This window comes from Desmodus rotundus, chromosome 5, assembly GCF_022682495.2.
Source record: "Desmodus rotundus isolate HL8 chromosome 5, HLdesRot8A.1, whole genome shotgun sequence".
Taxonomy (NCBI): domain Eukaryota; kingdom Metazoa; phylum Chordata; class Mammalia; order Chiroptera; family Phyllostomidae; genus Desmodus; species Desmodus rotundus.
Window position 1 is genome coordinate 47,547,031 of NC_071391.1, and position 19,947 is coordinate 47,566,977.

Sequence of the window (19,947 nt, forward strand, 5' to 3'; positions counted from 1 at the left end):
CTGGGCTCTGAAAGCGCGGGCCTGGAGGTGGTGGGTGAATTACTGTGGATGCTATATCTGGGGAGGGGTAACAAGGGGCAGCAGGCCCTGGAGAAACCCAGAGTGGGCAGTTGGGCTCAACTTGTATTGGCCCAAGAGCTGCTTGAGGGCAGAGCCAGGTGTGCCTGCTCTGGTTCCTTGTCCCCAGAATCCAGCCTGCTCTACAAGTTCCAAGGCTGGGTGCTATGAGCTGGGATCAAAAGCCTCTGGGTGACCAGAAACACCCATTTTTGGGTGTCTGCAAAGGGGGTGCTCAAAGGGAAGTGGGGACACTGGCTAGCGCTGCTGGTAGTCGGAGCAAACATGTACCGCATACTGCATGACCCTGCAAGGCATTTCACCTCCAAGCTGCCCCTGCAAACAGCCCCAGCTTCCAGGGATGCAGTGGCTTCAGCCCCTCAGGGTGCCTTTGTGTCACAGCCGCTGATCCCTGCCCTTGGCTGGGGCAGAGACAGCCTGTATCTCCCGTGGCCTCATCCTAACTCAACCTGATCAGGCTATTTATAGGGCCTGAAGCAGGATTTGGATGGAATATTCTTCACCTGCTTAACCCCTCAGGCCTGGGCCCGACTGCCTCATTGTAGGTCCTCTGTGGCCTCCAGGGAGGTAGAGCCCAGGCCTCACAACTCTGGGCTGGTGACCTGAGAGGGAGGCTCTGGGCAGGGGTGAGCTGGCAGGCCGAAGGCTAGGGGGCCTGGGTGAACAGATGGAGGGCATTCACTGATGAAGACAGCCTGTCCCTCCCTGGGCTTCCTGCATCACCCCGTACCCTCTGGGGGCACGTCCTGCCTGTCTTCCACTTATTGGCGTGCCTGCCTATCCACTGATTTGCTCCGGAAGAGTGGAGTGGCATGGGCGGGGGCTGACATCTCAGCTTCCACTAAGCGCCTAGTGCAGGTGAGGCACCTTAATAAACGTCAGCTCATTAATATTCACAACCACCTCAACAAGCTGGTGTTATCATGTCCATTTTACACATGAGGCAACTGAGGCTCAGACGGAGGGAGAGTCCAGCCGCAGGGCACCTACTGGGGAAGCAAGCGGCAGAGCCAGACTGGTCTCTTCCACACCCCAGGTGCATGCAGCCTGAGTGCTCTCTTGGTTCCCCTCTGGGCTCACCTCCAGACTTCTCTGTTCCAGGCAGCCTTCTCTGACTGCCCCGGCCCACAGGGCTTCCCCCACGAACTCCCCGAGTTCAGGGCACTTACTGGCTGTAACCTGTTTTGGTCACTAAGTGCAGAAGCCTTGCGATACCTTTGGAGGTATCTTGTGTGGTGACTCACTTTCTATCTAATCAACAGAGGCAAACTAACTTCACGGATCTTCAGTTTAACTATAAAAAGGGAGCCCTAATATGCAGGGTATAGAGTTGTTTTTTTTCAGACCAAGTTAAGTGACCTGTGTTTGGGGGTGGCAAGCAGGCCCTCCATGTTAGCTCCCTCCTACCCTCTCACAGCCAATCTGCACACCGTTGCCTCATCTTCCCCGCAGGACGTGTCTACAGTAGCTGCTCAAATGTTTGGGGTCTGACGGTCCAAGCCAGAGCTGCCCATCCCAGAGCGATGGGGGATTCTGAGAGGCCTGTCCCAGGAGACTCTTTGTTTTGTCGATAGATTTGAAGCACCAGCAAAGGAATAATCTGGGCCAACCTGATCCTTGGGGAGCTCAGAAGTCTCATGGTAACTCTGGCCCCCCATTTCAGATGAGCTTCTCCAAGGTACTGCATGGTTGTCAAACCTTCTCTCTGGCTGTTAGAATAGAAATGAAATTCCTAACACCCCTGTCCAGTGGCCCACCCAAGAAATGCTTGTGCACAGAATACAAATACCAATATAATTTTATTCAAACAAAGGCAGGAACAACGACCTTCAGAGCTGGGTAAAAGCAATAAGTTAAAAGCATGGTTAGAATTTCAGACAATCAGACAAAATGTTTGGGAGGTGATTTCCCCCTCCTCTCCTACTGATTAATTCAACACAGCATAAAAATAATTTATATTTATAAAATACCCTTATTCCCAAGCAAATGAATTGAAGGTGGCCACAGCATTTGCTCAGTTATGCGTGATGCATACAACCTACAACCTGGTCCCCCTGCAGACCTTTTAAGGCAGAAAAGGCCCATCACAGGCAGAGGGCCAGCTGGGCACTGTGTCAAGGAAATGAGGAGTTTCTCAGCCAAAAGATGGCTGCTTGGGTCCCTTCAAAAGATAGGTGGGCCACTTGGGTGCTGGAATCCATTTTGTTTCTAGCGTTTTCCCCAGAAGGAAGAAGCGGAAGTCCTTGCAGGTGGACACAGCGCTGGTTTGGGGCGCTCCTACCGTCCGTGCTGGCTGGGTCTCGTCATGCCCACGGGCTACGCTGGTGGTGGCTTCAGGGCTCTGACAGCCCTGACGGGGGCAGATCTGGCAGCCCCTGCAAGCTGGTCAAGGCTGAGGAACAGTGAGAGGTGGGTCCTTCCTTCAGTCTTTCAGGTTGCATTTGTCTTTCTGGGAGTATCGGGAAGAAAATATCCGTGCAATCCTGCGAGTTTCTTCTTCAGGCAGGCTGGGAGGCAGCGAGTTAGGTCTGGGGCGACAAGGCCTTTGGAATAAGGCTCTTCCAGTGGCTTCACTCTTGGCCTGGACAGGAAGAAGTCAGCTAGGTTAGCACTGAGGGCATGGTATTGCCAAGAGATGGCTTTGATTCCTCTCATCTTTTGGTCCTTTGGCTAACAGTGATGCACAGCTTACCAGCTCACAAAGCACTTTACAAACCTGACCTTGTTAAATCCTTGCCTCAGCCCCATGGGTGGGTACACCATTCCCATGCCATGGGTAAGGAGACTACAGTTCAGGTGAAATAAACTCAAGGCCCCACAGCTCAGAGTAGCAGAGCTAAGATGTGAACTAGCTCAGACTTTTTCCAGGCCTCTGGAGGAGGGGCAGTCTCCTCCAGGCCAGATTTGAAGCTACATTTGTCCTTTGAGTTGTGACTGTCCCATGTGTGACCCCGGGAATATATCCAACTTCTGGGAAGAAGATGTTGGCTCTCTGGAGTTCCCAACGCCACCAGGTGGTATGAAGCCATACTCATGGCCCTGCTACCATCTTCCTGCCTCGGGCTGACAGGTGAGCACTAATTCCACCTTCAAGGTGCTTGCATTAGGGTTATTCCGCTGTGGTCCTCTGGACTTGCCTGTGATTCACACACTTGCTCAACCACTTTTACTTTTTGGTGCTTAGTCAGTGTCGGGTTCCTGCTGTGAAGGAGCTCAAAGCTATAGGGAAAGCTGCCCCAGGCAGCTGGCTAAGAGCAGGGCCCTGGGGAGGAGGTGGAGGCCCAGCAGGAGAAGAGGCGGTGCTGAAAGGAGATGGGAGTCGCCACCACAGGCAAACCTGGCTGACTGCGCAGCAAGAAACCTGTCGTGTGGATGGACATGTCTTCCCTCTCCTCAAATCCCAGGAGCTGAGGTCTTCACTTGCTGAAGGAGCACTAAGACCCACAGTACCATGCCTCAGGCACGGAGAAGCAGCTTGGAGGAGACCCTAGAGACTGACACTACCTCCCTGCCCCCTGCAATTCACTGCTGATGGGAAACTGAGGCCCAGCTAGAGGTGCTTCTAGGACCACTAACATTCAGTAATCCTTCCTTCATTTCTTTAACCTGTCTAATGCCTACTGTGAGAGGGAGACAGAAATGAACACACCATTTCTTGACCTCCACAGCTCATAGTTAAGCAGGGGAGACAGATCTATTGAAAGAATTAGAAGAGCAGCCAGCATATAAGGGTAGTGGAAGTCGGGCATCTCCACTCTACTGCCTGGGTACCAGTTTCCTACCCATGGAAAAGGGGGAGGTAGGCAACCTTGAGGGTCCTTGCCAATCTGGAATTCAGAATTCCAAGGGAGTGCATGCAGCCTGAGTAAGCTTTCAGCACTGACAGCCCACAGGCAGGGTTTCCTGAGAACTAAGAGCAAAGTGGTACGAGGGGCTGAAGAGACTAGAAGATATGGCTCTGTCTTCCAGGCAGGCGTAGGCTAAAAGGAGAAATAGGAAACCAACCCTTTGCTAGTGTATGCATTTCTTCTCCCCAAAATATGGGAGGCCCCTGTATCCCATAATGCCTCAGGCCAGGGGAGGCCAGTTGCCCAGCCATTGCCTGTTACCTTCCCCTTCCAGACTAGTACTCCTAAGGACATGGACTGAAGCTGACTGATGCTTGTGACTCCAACTGGGCCAGATCCAAGATAGGAGCCTGGTAGCTGCTAGATCAGTGAACGGGTGTGGGACCAAGCCAGAGGCTTAAATTGGGCGGGGAGGAGACCGCCTTTTGCAGCGTGCATCATTCTGGAACCCATCGTTGTCACAGCCTACCATGTGCCAAGTCTTTAGCTGAGTCAAACCCTTTCTGCAGCATTGTAAGCCTCAGCACCTCTCTCCCCCAAGATCCAAGGTTGTCATTCCCTGAGCTACTTAGGGCTCAGGAGTGACACCAAGTCCCCTTCCAGCCATCTAATTGTACTGCAGATGGCTCTTCCGGGTCACCAGTTGTATCTTAATTTCCATTTCTTTCTCTGCTACAGTGAAAGGGAGCCAGGGAGATATTGGTCCTCAACCTCAAACCCTGAGACCAGGCCTCCATGTCCTCTCTGACAGAGGAGAAGCGTTCTCTGTTTTGGAGAGGCTCTGATGGGTCTTGCTCTCCACGACTGGAAGGGCCCAGTACCTCAGCTCATGAAATGACCATCAAAAGACCTTTGTTGGTGATTCATCAAACCTTTCAGGAGCCAAAGACCTATTAATCCTAATCAATTCTTAGGGATAATAGATAGCCACAGTCCCTGTCCTCAGGGAGCTGCTCAGCTAGAGGGGAGACTGATGCGGACCTACCCAACAATCACAGGGATGAGGCCTGGAACTTGGGAGCATGGAGAAAGGAGCAACTACTAGCAGCTGAGGAGGTCAGGGGAGTCTTCATGCAGAGGTGGGACCTGAAGCGGGCAGGGTTTCAGCAGGGCTGGCGGTGGGCAGGAGGTCACCCCGTTGGAGGGAAGAGCATGAGCCCAGGTCTGCATCTGCTGGCTGGGCCAACAGCTGCCCTGGAGCTAAAACTAGTGTGGCTGGTTTGGCCAACCTCCCAGCACCCACGCCCAGACCTAGCGACTCAGGGGGCCTTATCTGTATGGCCCAGGCCCAGGGACCAGGGCCTGGCTCTGTGTACAGGGAAGGGCAGGGGCGTGGAAGGACAGTGAACACACCCTCAGCAGCATCTGGCTTTTGTTGACTTCTACAGAGTTTTAAAAACATCTTGACTAGTAATAAAGGTTCTTTCTTATCAGGATTGCTACCCCAAAACACAACCCCGGAGGGGCTGGGCAGAGGCTAAACTGCCCAGAGCAGGAATACCCTTACACGTACCAACTGTTCCTCTGCAGTGCCCCCATGCTCCTGCTGGAGCCCTATGGGCACAGGAAGTTGTCACTGTAGCCTGGGATCTGCAGGAGTCTCAGCCTTCCAGGAGAGGTAGGAGGAACCCTCATGGAAGCAGGCTTATCAGACTCAGGAGCTGCGGGGGCTCTGGAGTCTAGACAGTAGACAGTGGGTGTCATACGTGGGGTGACATCCCTAGAACAATACTTTGAAAAGGGACTTGACAAAATACAAAGGTGGCATCTGAGTAAGGAAGATGAGAGTGTGTTCCAGGTAGAGGCTCAACTTGAGCAAGGTGTGAGGAAAGAATTTCTTAGCTGGGAAGCAGTGGGGATGGGCTTGGTCGAACGTAGGTAGAGAGAGGAGAGGACAAATGCAGAGGGACTGCCACTTGCCGAGGCAAGTTCCTACATGTACGGGGAGACCCTGACCATAATTCCTCTTGTGCCTTCCCAGTGGACTGGGACATGGGGTTGGGGGCCTGGTACTGTCCTGGGTTGGAGGACAGAACTGGCTTTTCCGGCGGGCGGGCATTTAGCATGGTAGCAGGCCAGGGGCTCTCCAACTGCTCCCAGCTTTCCTGTTAAATTCTCTAACTTTCTGCCCAGCTTTCCCAATAAATTCTTTAGCTTTCAAATATGGGAACCTGCTCATTTCTGGACACCCAGGCCTGAAAAAATTTAGCCTATTATTTGAGATGGACGTGTCTTGAAAAAGCCTTTAGTGCCAAAGGTGGAACTCTTTAGGGTTGAAAATAAAGCATCATGGAAGGAATAAGGAATGATGATGGAAGGAAAATTTGGGGCTTCCTGGGGTCCTCAAATCAAGAGACTAACCCTGGTTGGGGAGCTGGTTCTAGTCATGGCTTAGTGCTTCTTAGCCTATGACTTTGGGCAAGCCACTTTCTCCCTGGGCCTTGGTTTCCCCATCTGAAAATGGACCAGGAGAAGCAGATAATGCTACAGGCTCTCTGCAACCCAGGCCCGTGGTCCCCTCTTCGGCCACGTCCCTGTGGTGCATCTTTTCCAAGTCACTGTAATTTGGGTTTCCTCTACTCCAATCCTCGGATGGGTCGCCTTGAAAAGGTCACATGTTCCCAGGGGGGTGGCGGGTGCAAGTGCCCCCACTCACCCCTGCTTCAGGGCGTCTCACAGGGGGCAGTGGCGTGGAGGGACACTGGTCTGTGGCCCAGCCCAACTGCCCCACTCACTCAGGGACAAGACACTTTCTCTCTGGGTCTCAGTATGTTCATTGCCAAACGGAGCTAAGAACTTCTGCTTGGCCCTCCTATCTCAGATCTACATGAAGCTGAGAACTAAAACTCAGATGTGACCAAGGCACAACGTCTTGCAAAACAGGCACAACATCTTGCCAGGCACAACATCTTGCAAAACAGGCACATCTTGCCAGGCACACCACCTGGCCAGGCACAACATCTTGCAAAACACAGGTGCTAAGGTGGAGCTAGAGCTGACACCAGCTACAGAGGGTAAAATGAAGCCTTGCTGTTCTCAGGCAGGCAGAGAAGAAGTGGGGTACAGCACTTTCCAAGGTGTGCCCAGTGCTAGACCTGGCCTGGCCAAGCTCTCCCCACTTCACGGAGCCCCGCCCAGTGAGCCCCTGGGCCTGACATCAGGGCTGAAGTTTTGTTCTTTGACACAGCAGGCTCCCCTAAGTGATACAAACATGGACTCAGGAGCTGGAAGCAAAACTTTCCAGAGCTGAAAACCAAAAGGAAACAGCTGCCTGGTTCTGGCTGGCTAGGTGGGCTTGCCAACAGATTGCTGCTTCAGAGACAAGTGAGAGCTCAGTGTAACTGCCTGTCTTTCTCAACTTTCACCCCCTTGGCTGGCTGCCTTTTCCTGGGGGTGGGGAGGGGCCCCCAGAGTCCTCTCTAAAGGCTGGGACTAGGACTCGGTGCTAAAGAGAGCAGCAAACTTATCAGCTGCAGCTAAGAGCAGGGGGAAGTGAGGACAAGATACACAGACCAGAGGCCTAGCTCTGAGAGGCAAACCCTAAATGTGACCCCTGCCCGGCGTACCAGGGCTGGGGCCCTGCCCTGAGCTCACACTCCACTTCTGCTTTTAGCTCTGATCATGTGGGTCTCACAGCCTGGGCGCCCCTCTGCTTCCTCACCGCCCCCAACGCCTCCCTCTCCTTCCTCCGAGAGGCCTTGACAACTGACTATCCACAGGGCTCGGGTCACTTCTTCACCCCGGGCCTGTCTCCCCATCTACCCAATGAATAGGTCTGACTAATCCAGACTCCTTAACCTTTTGAAACCATGCCCTGTCTGTGAGAGGGCTCAAAAGTCCAGATTCCTGAGAGGAAAGGGTTAAAGTGACATTTCTAGAACCCCTGGCTCCTCCCAGGAGAGGAGAGGCTAAGGCAACTTGAGCCTAGAACCTACCCAGCAGACCTGTGGGCCCTTTCCCTTGTGGTGCCTGCCAAACTGCATTGTGGGCCAGGTTGGGCGCCAGCCAATTCTAGCTGTTTCCCCTGACTTTTGTACACCCTTGGCCAGCGGGCTCATCTCCTTCCCAAAGCTCTGTGTGGCCTTTACCAGAAACCCAGTAACCTTTAGGTCTCCTCTTGGGGCTCAGCAGAGGGTTAGGGACTTGGAGGATCAAAGAACTGGGGCAGCCCTGGCTGGTGTGGCTCAGTTGGTTGGAGCACCATCCTGTAAACCAAAAGGTTGTGGGTTCAGTTCCTGGTTAGGGAATGCGCACGGGTTGTGGGTTCGGTCCCCAGTTGGGGTATGTATGAAAGGCAGCCGATTGATGCTTCTCTCCCTCTCCCTTCCCCTCCCCCTAAAGTCAATGAGCATATTCTGGGATGAGGATTAAAAAAAAGGAAAAATTAAAAAAGAAAAGAAAAGAAAAGAAATGAGGCAATAGGTCAGGGCCTCCTGCTCCAAGAGAGGCAGTTTAGCCACCTGGCCTGGACCACAGGCGGAGGAGAGAAGACACTGGACTCAAGAAGTTCTCCTGGACTTCTGCTGACCTTATCTGTTGATTTTGGGGTGGCTGTGTTTCTCTATCAGGATTGTGTATCTTTTGGATGCCTCTGAGCTTGGGGAAGGGAAACCAAGGGATGGAAAATTTCCTTGGGACTCCTGGGAGACAAGCAGCAGCTATAAATTTAGCATTAAGACTGCAGACAGGCAGGCCATGGACTGCTGAGCCTGGGGCTCTGCCACCTTTGGGCGGGAGCAGAGTTGCCCTGGGCCTGTAACTCGGGTCTGAACGGAGCACACAGTGCAATGCCACAGCCCTGAGCACTGCTCTCCACACTTCCGGGGCACCCTTCTCGGCACCCCACTCCCAGTGCTAAACTTCTGATCATGTCTCTATCCCTAAGTATTTCTTTCTAACCAGTTCCTCCAAAATGTAACAGCCTAAGTGAGAAATTTCAATAAAAAATTATAAATATTACAACAGTTAACATTTGTATAGTTCTTACTGTGTTGCATGCCAAGAGCTGTTCTAAGTACATCACCTTACTCAGCTAACCCTAAACAAGCCCTAGGAGGCAAGTACTATATTGTTGTGCCCATTTTTCAGATATAAGAACTGAAGCACAGAAAAGTTAGGTAACTTGCTCCAGGTTACACAGCAGGTAAGGGTGAAGCTGAGCTTTAAACTCAGGCAGTCTGGATTTAGAGGCCACGTTCTGCACCACTATACAAAACTGCCTGATAGAAGTCTGTGTTGCCTCCCCAGAGGCCAGAGACCTTGCCCTAGACCCCAGAAAGCCAGCAGCAGAGCCTGGGCAAGAAATCAGGTCTGCTGACTCTCAGCTCCCCAGCTGGCCTGGACACCTTGATCACCAGTAATGTCTGAAGCTGTGGTCTGGCTGAATGGAGGTGAGAACTCTGGGGTGGGAGGGGGTGGACGACCTGCCCGGCCTTGTGTGTGACTTCTTGCCTCCTACACTCACTCTTCAGGAACAACAATCTTTGGCCCCAAGCCTGTGGTTAATCCAGGGGCTCACTTGTGATGTGAGCAGAGCCTGGCCTGAAGGCTTGAGAGCAGAGAACAGGAGAGAAATCTTGCGGCAGGAATTGCCATGTAGCAGGCAGAGAGGCCAAGGCTCGGATGACAGGTGGCTTCTTGTTCTGTGTTTCCGATCCCTATCTATCTTGACTGTTTTGGTCCAGGCCTCTCTCTCCTCATCTCCGGTCTTCTCTCTAGCCCATATTGTAGGTACCTCCCAGTTGCCAAATTCTGTTAATTCAGACTTCTTTTCTCCAAATCCATAGCCTACATTGCCTTCCTTCATCTTGGCTGAAGTCTACTCAAGCCACTCCCTGTGTCTCTGTTCCTTCCCCTACACCCATTTTCTTTGCTTCGTTTTACTTAAGTGTTAACTTAGGCTAATGCCATTTGAGACAGTTAGTGAATGGTCTGGAGGCCAGTGCCTCTCAAAGAACACACTCCCTGACGGCAGGGTACCTAGCACCCCATCCAGTTTTTTAAGCATTACAAGTGTTTGGTGGGAATTGGTGGACTGGGATATAGAGCTGGCTCCCCTGAGGGACTGTGAGCTCGCACAGGAAAGGGCCAGAGCTCTCTGCCTTCTCCTGCATCTAGTTCAGGACTGTGTCTTTGTACATTCGCCAAAAGATGTATATTTCAAGTCTGAGGCCCAAACTACCTTCCTACTCTCTGGCCTGCCTGCCCTCCGGCCCAGCTCTGGCTCTCCTACTCACCGATGGGAAGTTATTGAAAGGTTCTCAGCAGAGACATCATGTGATTTATTCAATGATTTATTTAACATTGAACAGGCAAGGGCAGAAGCACAGAGGCAAGCTGGGAGGCTCCTGCAATAATCTAGGCAAGAGATGATGGGTTAGACCAGGGTGGTAACGGTGCGGGTGATAAATAGTGGTTGGATTTGGATATATTTTAAAGGCAGAGCTACCACGATTTCCTGGTGGACTGGAAACAGAGGCATCAGGGAGAATCCCAAGGGTTTTGGCCTGAACAACTACATGAGAAGGATAAACTGTCTGTGTACTGAGATGGGAGAGACTGAGGAACAGATCTGAGAAGTAACGTCTGGAGCTGAGTTCTGGACATGTGGAATTTGAGATACCCATTAGACATCCAAGTGCAGCTGCTGAGGAGGCAGCTGGACATATAAGCCTGGAGTTATAGGAAAGGTCTGAGCTAAATAACCATAAGAACCCTGCAGTACATAGAGGAAGTTTAAAGCCTTGAGATTGAATGGGGTCACCTACAAAACAAGTGTAAGTAGAGAAATCTAACGATTATGATCTGGGTCACCCCTATACTAACAAGCAGGGAAAATGAGGGAGACCCAGTGAGAAAGGCCAAGCAGGAGCAGCCAATGCGGGAGGAGAAGAACCAAGAGACACTGATGCCTTAGAAACCAGTGGAGAAAGCGTTTAAAGGAGAGAGATCAACTGTCACATGCTACTGAGAGGTCAAGTAAGTTGGGCAATCAGATTGGACAAGTGGCTCAGAAAAATGGAAGTTGTTTTGTATTTTAGCAACCTTGGAGAGTCCCTCCCCTCTCCAGTGGTGAAGTGGGGTAAAAGTCTGATTACAGTGGGGATCACACTGGCTGCAGGATGGAGAGTGGATGGTGGTGGGAAAGTGTGGAGATGAGTGGGACTAGAGAATGAAATGGTGGGAAATGAGTTGATTCAAAAGATACTTAGGGGTTGGCATTAACAGGCCTTGGTAACAGACTGGCTGAGAGCCTGAGGGATAAAGAGAGGAGGAGGAGGAGGAGGAGGAAAAGAGGACACCTACACTCTGGCAGCGGTGGTGGAGGAGTTTACTGAGATGTGTGCAGGTGGTCGAGGGGCTACGCAAAGGATGACGACAGGCTCCAGTTTTGGATACAGTGAATGTAACACATCCAGGAAAAGACATCGAGGATACAGTTGGATCCATGTGTGTCTGCAGCATGGGAGAGAAGTCTAGACTGAAGACAAGGATTTGAGAGTCATCAAACTATAAATAATAACTGAAGTAATTGGAGTGATTGAGATTTTCCTAAAGAAACATCCACAAGAGCAGAAGACACAAGTATGGGGAAAACAACATGTAAATTACTGTTGTCTCCTCATTTACCTCTTTCCTCCCCTTTAGGGAAGTTGGTAACACTTGTTTGCTCATAGTGGCTAAGCAAACAGAATCAGAAGTAACTTCACATAAAACCAGGAAGCTGTCCCAGTGAAGAGGTTCTTCACCACAAGAGGGAGGAGAGAGCAGAGGCGGCAGGACCTGACTGATTCACTAGCAATCTGAAACGGTGCCGCCGGACGGCTGTGCAGCTATCCAGCTAAACCTGTCGTCCTCCCTGGAGAGGCAACAACTATAAGGTGAAACTGTCGTGAGGAAAGTGAGCTATGAGCTGGCCTCTATACCTAGCCTGTGTGGCACTTGGTACTCTACAGTACAGCTACCCTCTGAGGCCTGATAACCCCATCTGGCAGATGAGGAAACAGACTCAGAAGGACCAGACTTGCCTAGTGTCTCACAGACACCTGTATCCACTACTCATGGGAGACGGAGTAAAAGAACCTGCTCCACAAATTCTTGAAGTGGAGACAGTCTGGAAGGTTCCTGGGCTCAGGTGCATCATTTCAATGTGGAGTGAAGGATCAGGCCTTCCCTTAGATCTTGTGGTAAAGCCAGAGCAAATGAGCCAGCACTTACAAGCTCGCTTTCTGAGGATGGGTCACTTGCCCTGGCCCTGAAGTAGGTCAGCTACAGCATAGGAGCCCCAGGATACTGGCTGAGAAGAGCCCAGCAGCCTCTCAAATTGCTCCTCTTCTGCCTTTAGAGCCAAGGCTGGCCTTAGAAGGAGGCAGAATAGATAGAATCCTCAAATGGGGGTGCAGGACAGGGCTCCTGCCCTCTCCTCCTTATCTCTCACTTCGAGCTGTTGACTGTGACTATTTTCTCTCCCTCTACTGCATCTTCCTGTTCTCCCTTTCTCTACTGAATCATTGCATTAGCATACAGAAAACTGTAGCTGGTCCCATATTTTAAAAAAATCAAAACACCCTCCCCCTTGGTCTCATTGCTACTTCGGTCACTAATCCTGTTTCTCTGCTCCATGTGCACAGCCAACTTTATGGAAGCAGTCGGTGTCCCCATTTTGTCAACATTCTTAAAATTTTAATTACCTGTGATTTCATTGTGTAACATTTCAAAGAATCTATGTAACACATGCAAATTATGAAGCATAATAAAAATTAACACCTGTAAATCCACATAACCCAGCAACCTAAGAACTTAAATATTATTAATAAAGATAAATAGGCCATTGTGCCCCCCCTCCCTTACCCCCTCCCCTGCCTCCACAACTGTGAACACTGTAGTCACACTGCTGAAAACCGAAGAGAAAAATCTTAGCAGCCAGAGCTAAAGGTCACATTACATTCAGGGCAACAACAGTACGAATGATGGCCGCTTCTCACTGGCAACGACGGAAATCAGTAGTGTGGAATGACAGTTCTAAACTGTTACAAGAAACGAACAAAATACCTTTAAAAAATGAAGTCATAATAAAGATATTTTCAGATAACTGAAGCTGAGAACACCAGTTACCAGTAGGTCTGCACTACATGAAATTCTAAAGGAATTTCCTTTAGAATGCTATGACCCCCCTTCAACTGAGGGAAATGGTCCTAGACTGAAATCAGAAAGAATGGAACACAAGAAATAATAAATATGTGGATAAATACATAAGACTCTTTTTATCTTAAGTTTTTCAAGATAAGACCACTTTTAAGACCTTCAGAGACCCCAAGCTGAGATGATTATGGTGCCCTTGCCCAGATATAATTCACAATTAAATCTAAAATAAACCATAAGCATAAGGAAGTTAATACTGGGTTGGCCAAAAAATCTGTTTAGTTTTTTCCATAAAATAAAAGACACATTTTTCATTTTCACCAGTAAGTTCATTGATTTGGATATTTTGAGTATGTCGGCTATCTCCTGCACGGTATAATGTGGATTGTTCTCAATTAATGTCTCAGTGTGGTTGCTATCAAATTCACCTGGTCTATGAACATGGAGCATCGTACAGCGAGGAGTCTCCAGCCCGTAACTTCGCAAACCTCTTTTGACCAGTCACGGCACTTCTCTGTACGAAGATTCTGCACAAATCTTTTTTTGCGCTTCAGTTGCATTTTTACCTTTCTTGAAATAATTAACCATAATATGCCAAAAATGTTGCTTATTTTCTTCCATCTTCAATATTAAAATGACTACACAAAAATTCACCCATTTTGGTAAGTTCTTTTTAAGTGCACACTGATAGCACAGCTGTCACAATGCAATCTAACAAAACTGTTTCGAATGAAGAGAAAGACAACTAAGCGCTACTAGAGCAGAGCCACCTTATGGAAAGAACCAAACGAGTGTTTTGGCCAACGCAATAGTAGTTCTGATTTATCCCACAGTGACTGTTTCAATGTTTAAAAATATATATAATTCTTAAATTTTTTTCTCATAATTTTTTTGGAGTCTCCACTTGTGCCTTAAACACATACTTGATGTGATTCCTAGGTTGCCTAGCATTGGTGGGCACCTGGCTAAGAGCACGAGACTCAGGAACCATGAAGCTGCAAATCATCAGGTAGTGAGAGAGGCTGTCAACAGTGAACATGATCAACCTCTTGAGGCTTCCTGGGTTGTAGGATTTTCAGTGCTGAAAATGGGACAGTTCTGGGTGAACTGTGATATTAGTTACCTCAACTAGGACCCAGAAGGGAGAGCTGACCCTGTGATCGATCACCAGAGAAACAATGACATTTTGCTATCATTGAAAGAAAAAAGGCTGGAAAGTGTGAGACATCTTTTCAAAACTAGACTTGCTCTTTAACTGAAATGAAAATTCTTACTTCTCCCTCTCCCACATTTTGTACCTCCTATTTAATAGATCAAGGACAGTAGTATGTCCCCTTGGAGGTGGCGCATTACGAAGGCAGAAATACAAGGGCAGGAACAGCAGTTCTGCTTGACAGGTGAGGGAAAACTACTCAAAGTGGCTCACGGGCCTCCCTTGCTAAGGGGCGTGACTCTCTGACACTTCACCCACTTGGCTGAGTGGGGAAAACGGAAAGGGAATTAACAGCATCTACTTTTTCCCTCTAGGGCAATTCTTGCCATCATCCCAGTGGGTAAGAATTCTAATAGCCTGATATCATTTATAAGGCACTCAAGATTCAGAAACTTAGCTAATGACTAGCAGATTAAGTATTTCACCCCCTGATGTCTCGCTTACAAGCTTGTGCTTGTTGCCTGGACGTAGCCCTGTGACCTTTATGTAAATGCTGATGGGTATGTATGGGACATGCAAGGGAGAAAGCAGAGACGAAAGAGATTATGAGCTGCTGACCATAAACTGGAGTTTGGAATAAAGGTCACAAAAATCAGAGTTCCTGGGTAGGGACTGGCGCCTCTCCTCCTCTAGGAGAGAATTTACGAATGTGATAAAAACTGAGGTGTGTGGGAACTTAGGTTGATCTATGTGCCAAATAAATGAAATGTCCTGAAAATGGTGCTGGGAAGTTGAGGGGGAGAGGGAGAAGGCAAACCAGGAAAAGGATCAGACATCTAAAGGCTCCTCTTTAGGACTACAACCTCAGGCTCTCAGGGTACTTCTGCACTGACCCCATCTGTCATCAAAGCAGGCTCTGGAGAAGCATAAAAAAAAGTTCAAGTGGTAACTGCAAAACAAAGCCTATTTAAAAGTAGGCAAATTGGTCAGAAAAATATGTCATAAGAGAAGTGTCTGATTTTAAAGTGGGGTAATGAAAAGCAAAATTTGGAGTCATACATTTGTTTATCCCTTAGTAGTTGGGAGACCCTGAGCAAGTGACTTAACCTTTATGCATCTCTACAAAATAGAAATAATAATAATAATACCTTGTAGGTTGGTATGGGAAGCTCTGAGTCTCGGTTTTCTCATTTACTAAATGGGGATGACAACAGTACCCGCCTCATTTAACCATTGGAAGAGTTACCATATTTTGCTGTGTTTAATGAGCTCCTGTGTAAAATGTGCACCCATGTTTCTGGCCCAAACTTTTGGGAAAAAAATCTTTCGTTTTAATTTTTTAATTCAATTATTATTTATTTATATTTCAAAACAAAACCAATTATTGTATTCCAGGGTACTATTCTGCATATGGATATTGTTACTGCTTTCTAGTTACATTTTTAATGCATAAGCATAAATAAAAGAATTAAAAATACATACAGATACGAAATTAGTACTACCCATATATAATGCGCATCCTTATTTTTTCCTCAAAAATTTGGGCAAAAAAGTGTGCATTATACACAGCAAAATATGGTAAATGAGTTTATACATGTAAAATACTTAATGTCTAGTGCAGAGTAAGCATTAAATAGGTATTAGCTATTATGATTACTAAGCTAAATACATGTTGTCTGTGACATCTATTATTCTCTGTAATTACCTTATTTTTTTAAGTTCCACGAGGCTGGGGCTTTGAGCCTACTCTATCCCAGGACCTAGAGTGGTGCCTGGCACACACTCCTTTCCCTTCTGCATCCCCGTGATTGCCCTTTCAAGGTCACGATGACCGTCACGCTGCCAAATCTGAGAGACAACCCGCTCTCTGTTCAGTGCCTTGGGTGAATTCTTTAAAATTGAGTTAGATCTCCCTCTCCTGCTTAACACCCTTCAATGAATAGCCCTGCATTTAGAATAAAATCGAAACTCCTCTCCGTGATTTACAAGTCCTTCATGATCTGGACCTTCAACCTCATCGTGTCAGTCTCTATGTCCCAGTGCCACTGGCTCTGTGGCAGGTCCTAGATCACGCTGAGCCCTTTGGCCTCATGGCCTTTGCATTTGCTATTTTCTCTGCCTGGAATACTGCTCTCCAAGTTGCTTACACAGCTGGCTCCTTCTCACTATAGTATAGAGGTCAGGAGCACAGACTTTGAAATCAGAACCCTACTTGGGTTCCAGTCGTGGCTCTACCACTTACTAGCTGGGCGTGCTTCGGTATCTCACCTTAAAATAGGGAGGGATAAAGGTGTGTGCCTCATCAAGTATGTCAGTTAATACAAAGAGCTTCGAACAGTGCCTGGTACCTGGCAAGCACCACACTGATGACCTTTCAGCTTAAATACTGACTCCTCAGACCCTGTTCTTTATCAGAACACCCAGTACTCATCACAATTGACAAATGTTTAATTTCTTGTTTATTATTTGTGCTCCATGAAGACTGGGAATTTGTCTTATTTACTATTGTATGCTCAGCACTCAACATGATGCCTGATAATAAATATATGTTGAGTGATTAGGAAAGTAGTCACCATTATTTTTTTCTTGCTGCCTTCAAGGAAGGTCAGGTGCCGTGCTAAGACAGAAAACAGAAGAACTGGGATTTTTACCAGCCACCTAACTCAGCTGAATGATGAATAGTTCTGAGGTGTTCTGTAAACAACAAGAAGGTATACCACTGGTATTACTCTCTTCATCCACACCTTACTCACCTGTCAGGTCTCCTAAGGTTGCCCCTCCTGCTGGAAGCTTCCTCCGCACACACGCACCTTTGCTTAGGTGGAGCTCCCACAGCACAAGGTATGCATTTCTCAACTGTCCCGCTTTTATGCTTCTGCATTGTTTCTCCCACATCATCTCAACTGATGATGCTCTGCCCTTAATACATTTGTTCTTCCTCAGTTTTCCTGAGCTCCTTACCTACTGGTGGGCCCACAGGATGTGCTCAGTACAAGCGTGGAGAGTGACCACTGCCACTGCCTTTTCAGGATGTCAGCCCGGGGTAGCTTTGCAGTCTGTACACCTTCATAGACGAGATGACTCTATAGAGAGGACAGTCTCTTACCTGATCTGTTGTGGCTGGTGGTGGCAAAGCTGTAGAGAATGAGAGCATCCGCAGGGAGGCCTCCAGCTGCTGGGGAGGCAAAAAGAAGTTGGGCACCACAATGGGCTCAGGGCTGTAACAATAGTTAAGGGACACAAACATGTAGAAATCCTCCCACTCGTCCGACTGCATCTTCACTGACCTCAATCACACCCATTTGTCCCCCCTCTATTCATGACCATGAATCCTTTGCTCAAGCAGTTATCCCTGCCTGGAAGTCTCTCCCCACTCCTAACGAATCACAGTCTATGCTTTCTTTATGGGTCAGTTTAAGTCCCACCCCCTCTAGGAAGCTTTCTCCTGATCTTAGCCCACAGTGATGCCTCCTTCTCTCGTTGTCTAGAGCAGAGTTTGCATTACAGGATAGTGCTTGATGATCTAGTCTGACATGAATCTCAATGTATTTTCTTTCAATATTCCCTAAACTTCTCAAAGGCAAAGATGGCATAGTTTCCCTCAGTTACCCGCCTACTTCCCTAGAGCTACCTGGTACGTAGCAAGTGATGAATATGTCCTGAGGGCCTGCTGGCCAAAAACTGAGCTGTCAGCGGTCAGTCAGACCAAATGACTAGGGCCGGTGCCTTAGACTGGAGGAAGATGCCTGGGAATAAGGGAGGGTCTGTCCTCCTGGGTGTTCTCTGCTCACATCCAGAAAAGAGAACTCCGCCTAAGTGGGCACAGCTGGTCCACCCAGTTTGGGTGTGAGCCCTTGAAGGCAGATACTAGATCTTTCACTTCTCCACTGTATCTTCTGGAAGTATGCAGCACCGTGTTGAGAACAAGTATTTGTTCAAAGCACTGATTCAGTTTGAGAGGGGAAGGCGGGGGCTATTTTGATGTTTAATTTTTTGTTTCTGCTCAATAAGCTAAATATGGTTCTGATTCAAACTGGTTTATCATCAGCCTTCTATGCTAGACTCTGAACTCCAAGAGGGCGGGGATAATCTCTTTCAGAGCCACACTCCTGTCACCTGGCATAGTACCTAGAACACAGCAAGTTTTCGATAAATATCTACTAAATGAATGAAATGCATCATTTCTTACTCTGGTTCAATCCCTGACTCTTTCCTTCAGAGGCCCTGGCGAGGTAGGCCTATTTGCTGTGGCTGCTCCGACTGCTGCGGACTCTGCCAGCCAGCCACTGGGGCTGTGCGGAAGGAACAGAGTTGCTGAGAGGCCTGGGGTGAGTCTGAAACAATGAAGCATCCCCCACCCATCCTCTCCTGCCTTTGCAAGGGTCCTGGTCCTACGGTTACTCCTGTCACTTATTAAATGATAACGTCAGGAAAGCTCACTTTTGTGCCTGTTTCTTCACCAGCAAAATGGATGTAATAGTACTTTTTGTTTTAATAACTAAGAGCTTATATATGCAAAGTGCTTAGAATGGTATTTGACACATATCAAACACTCAATAAACGTCAGCTAATCTTGTCTTCCCTGTTACTGGGGAAAAGTTGCTTGTTCTCATGGTCCTTGCCACTGGTTCCCTCTCCCACCACAATTTGCCATGCATTTCCCCTTTTGCACTGTCCTCCTTAACGCTAAAGCCAGTGAGTACAAGTCAGTCCATATTCTAGGGGGCCTGTCCTCAGCGTCAGAGTGTTGGCCACTGATCCCTGAAACTCTGCTCCCACACCACCTCTCTTCGGTCCTTCACCTCTGACCAGCTCTTCTTTGTGGGTGTCTGTTCTGCCTGCCTTTTATGTATCGACCCTCAGGACTCTGTTTTGTGTGTATGGTTCTCCCTTTTTATGCTCTCCCTGCTGCCCTTAAATATTTCCAGAGACGACTATCTGTACAGCTGACCCTGTCCTGAACTCCAGGCCGGAATGTCCTGCAGGCACATGTCCACAATGGAAATGTGCTCTCCTCCACAAACCGTCTTCATGTGCGGTTCCCTATCCAGTGAATGACATCACTACCTATTACTTAAGAAGAAATCTCTAAGTCATACTTTATGTTTCCCTTTTTCATCCTTTACCCCTCCCTATCAAATCCTCTCAAACCCACCTCTCTCCTCTTCATCACAAAGCAGTCTATGCTTTAGGTCAGACTTTCTTCATCTTTTATTATTGTGAGTTTCCTACCTGGTCTCCTCGGATCCAATCCTCCCTTTACAGGAAACTGGGTGACTTTCCTAATATGTGTATCTGACCATATCACACTCTTGCTCACTAGTTAACATTTACTGAACACTTCCAGGCACTGTGCTAGGTAGTTTACATCATTAACTTAAGTTTCACAACAACCCCAAGAAAAGTTCTATTATCTCCATTTTAAAGATAAGGAAGCTGAAGTTTCATTTGCTTGCAGGATAGAGCCCAGAGCACCTTAGCCTGGCATAAAGGCCCTTGGAGATCCAGCCCCATCTCACCTCTCACTAGCCCACTTACCCCTGGGCTAACCACATGAACTGCTGCCCACAGGCCAGGCTCTTTCACCTGGCTATGGCCCTGCACGCACAGTTCACTTTCTCATCTCTGTCTACAGAATGCCCATTCATCTCTGAGGACCAGCTCTAATGTCTCTTACTGGGATACCTCCAAGCAGAGTTAAGGCAGCTTCCTCTTCTTGTTCCCCAG

General features: G+C 48.4%; 1 protein-coding gene across 3 annotated transcripts in view; it reads right to left on the reverse strand.

Annotated features, from left to right (window-relative positions):
• Positions 1-1,858: 1,858 nt before the first annotated feature.
• Positions 1,859-19,947, reverse strand: part of C2CD3 (C2 domain containing 3 centriole elongation regulator) — a 121,932-nt gene continuing 103,843 nt past the window's right edge. For 2 of the 3 annotated variants that reach the window (XM_024572560.4, XM_053924195.2), the window contains exons 32-33: positions 17,327-17,438; positions 1,859-2,659 (exon numbers count right to left, since the gene is read on the reverse strand). In XM_024572560.4, coding sequence (XP_024428328.2) covers positions 2,501-2,659; positions 17,327-17,438 — 271 coding nt within the window. In that variant the 3' untranslated portion in view covers positions 1,859-2,500. Of the gene's footprint in view, positions 2,660-9,478; positions 11,382-17,326; positions 17,439-19,947 lie in introns of those variants that run through there. The other variant, XM_053924194.2, reaches the window with a different exon arrangement.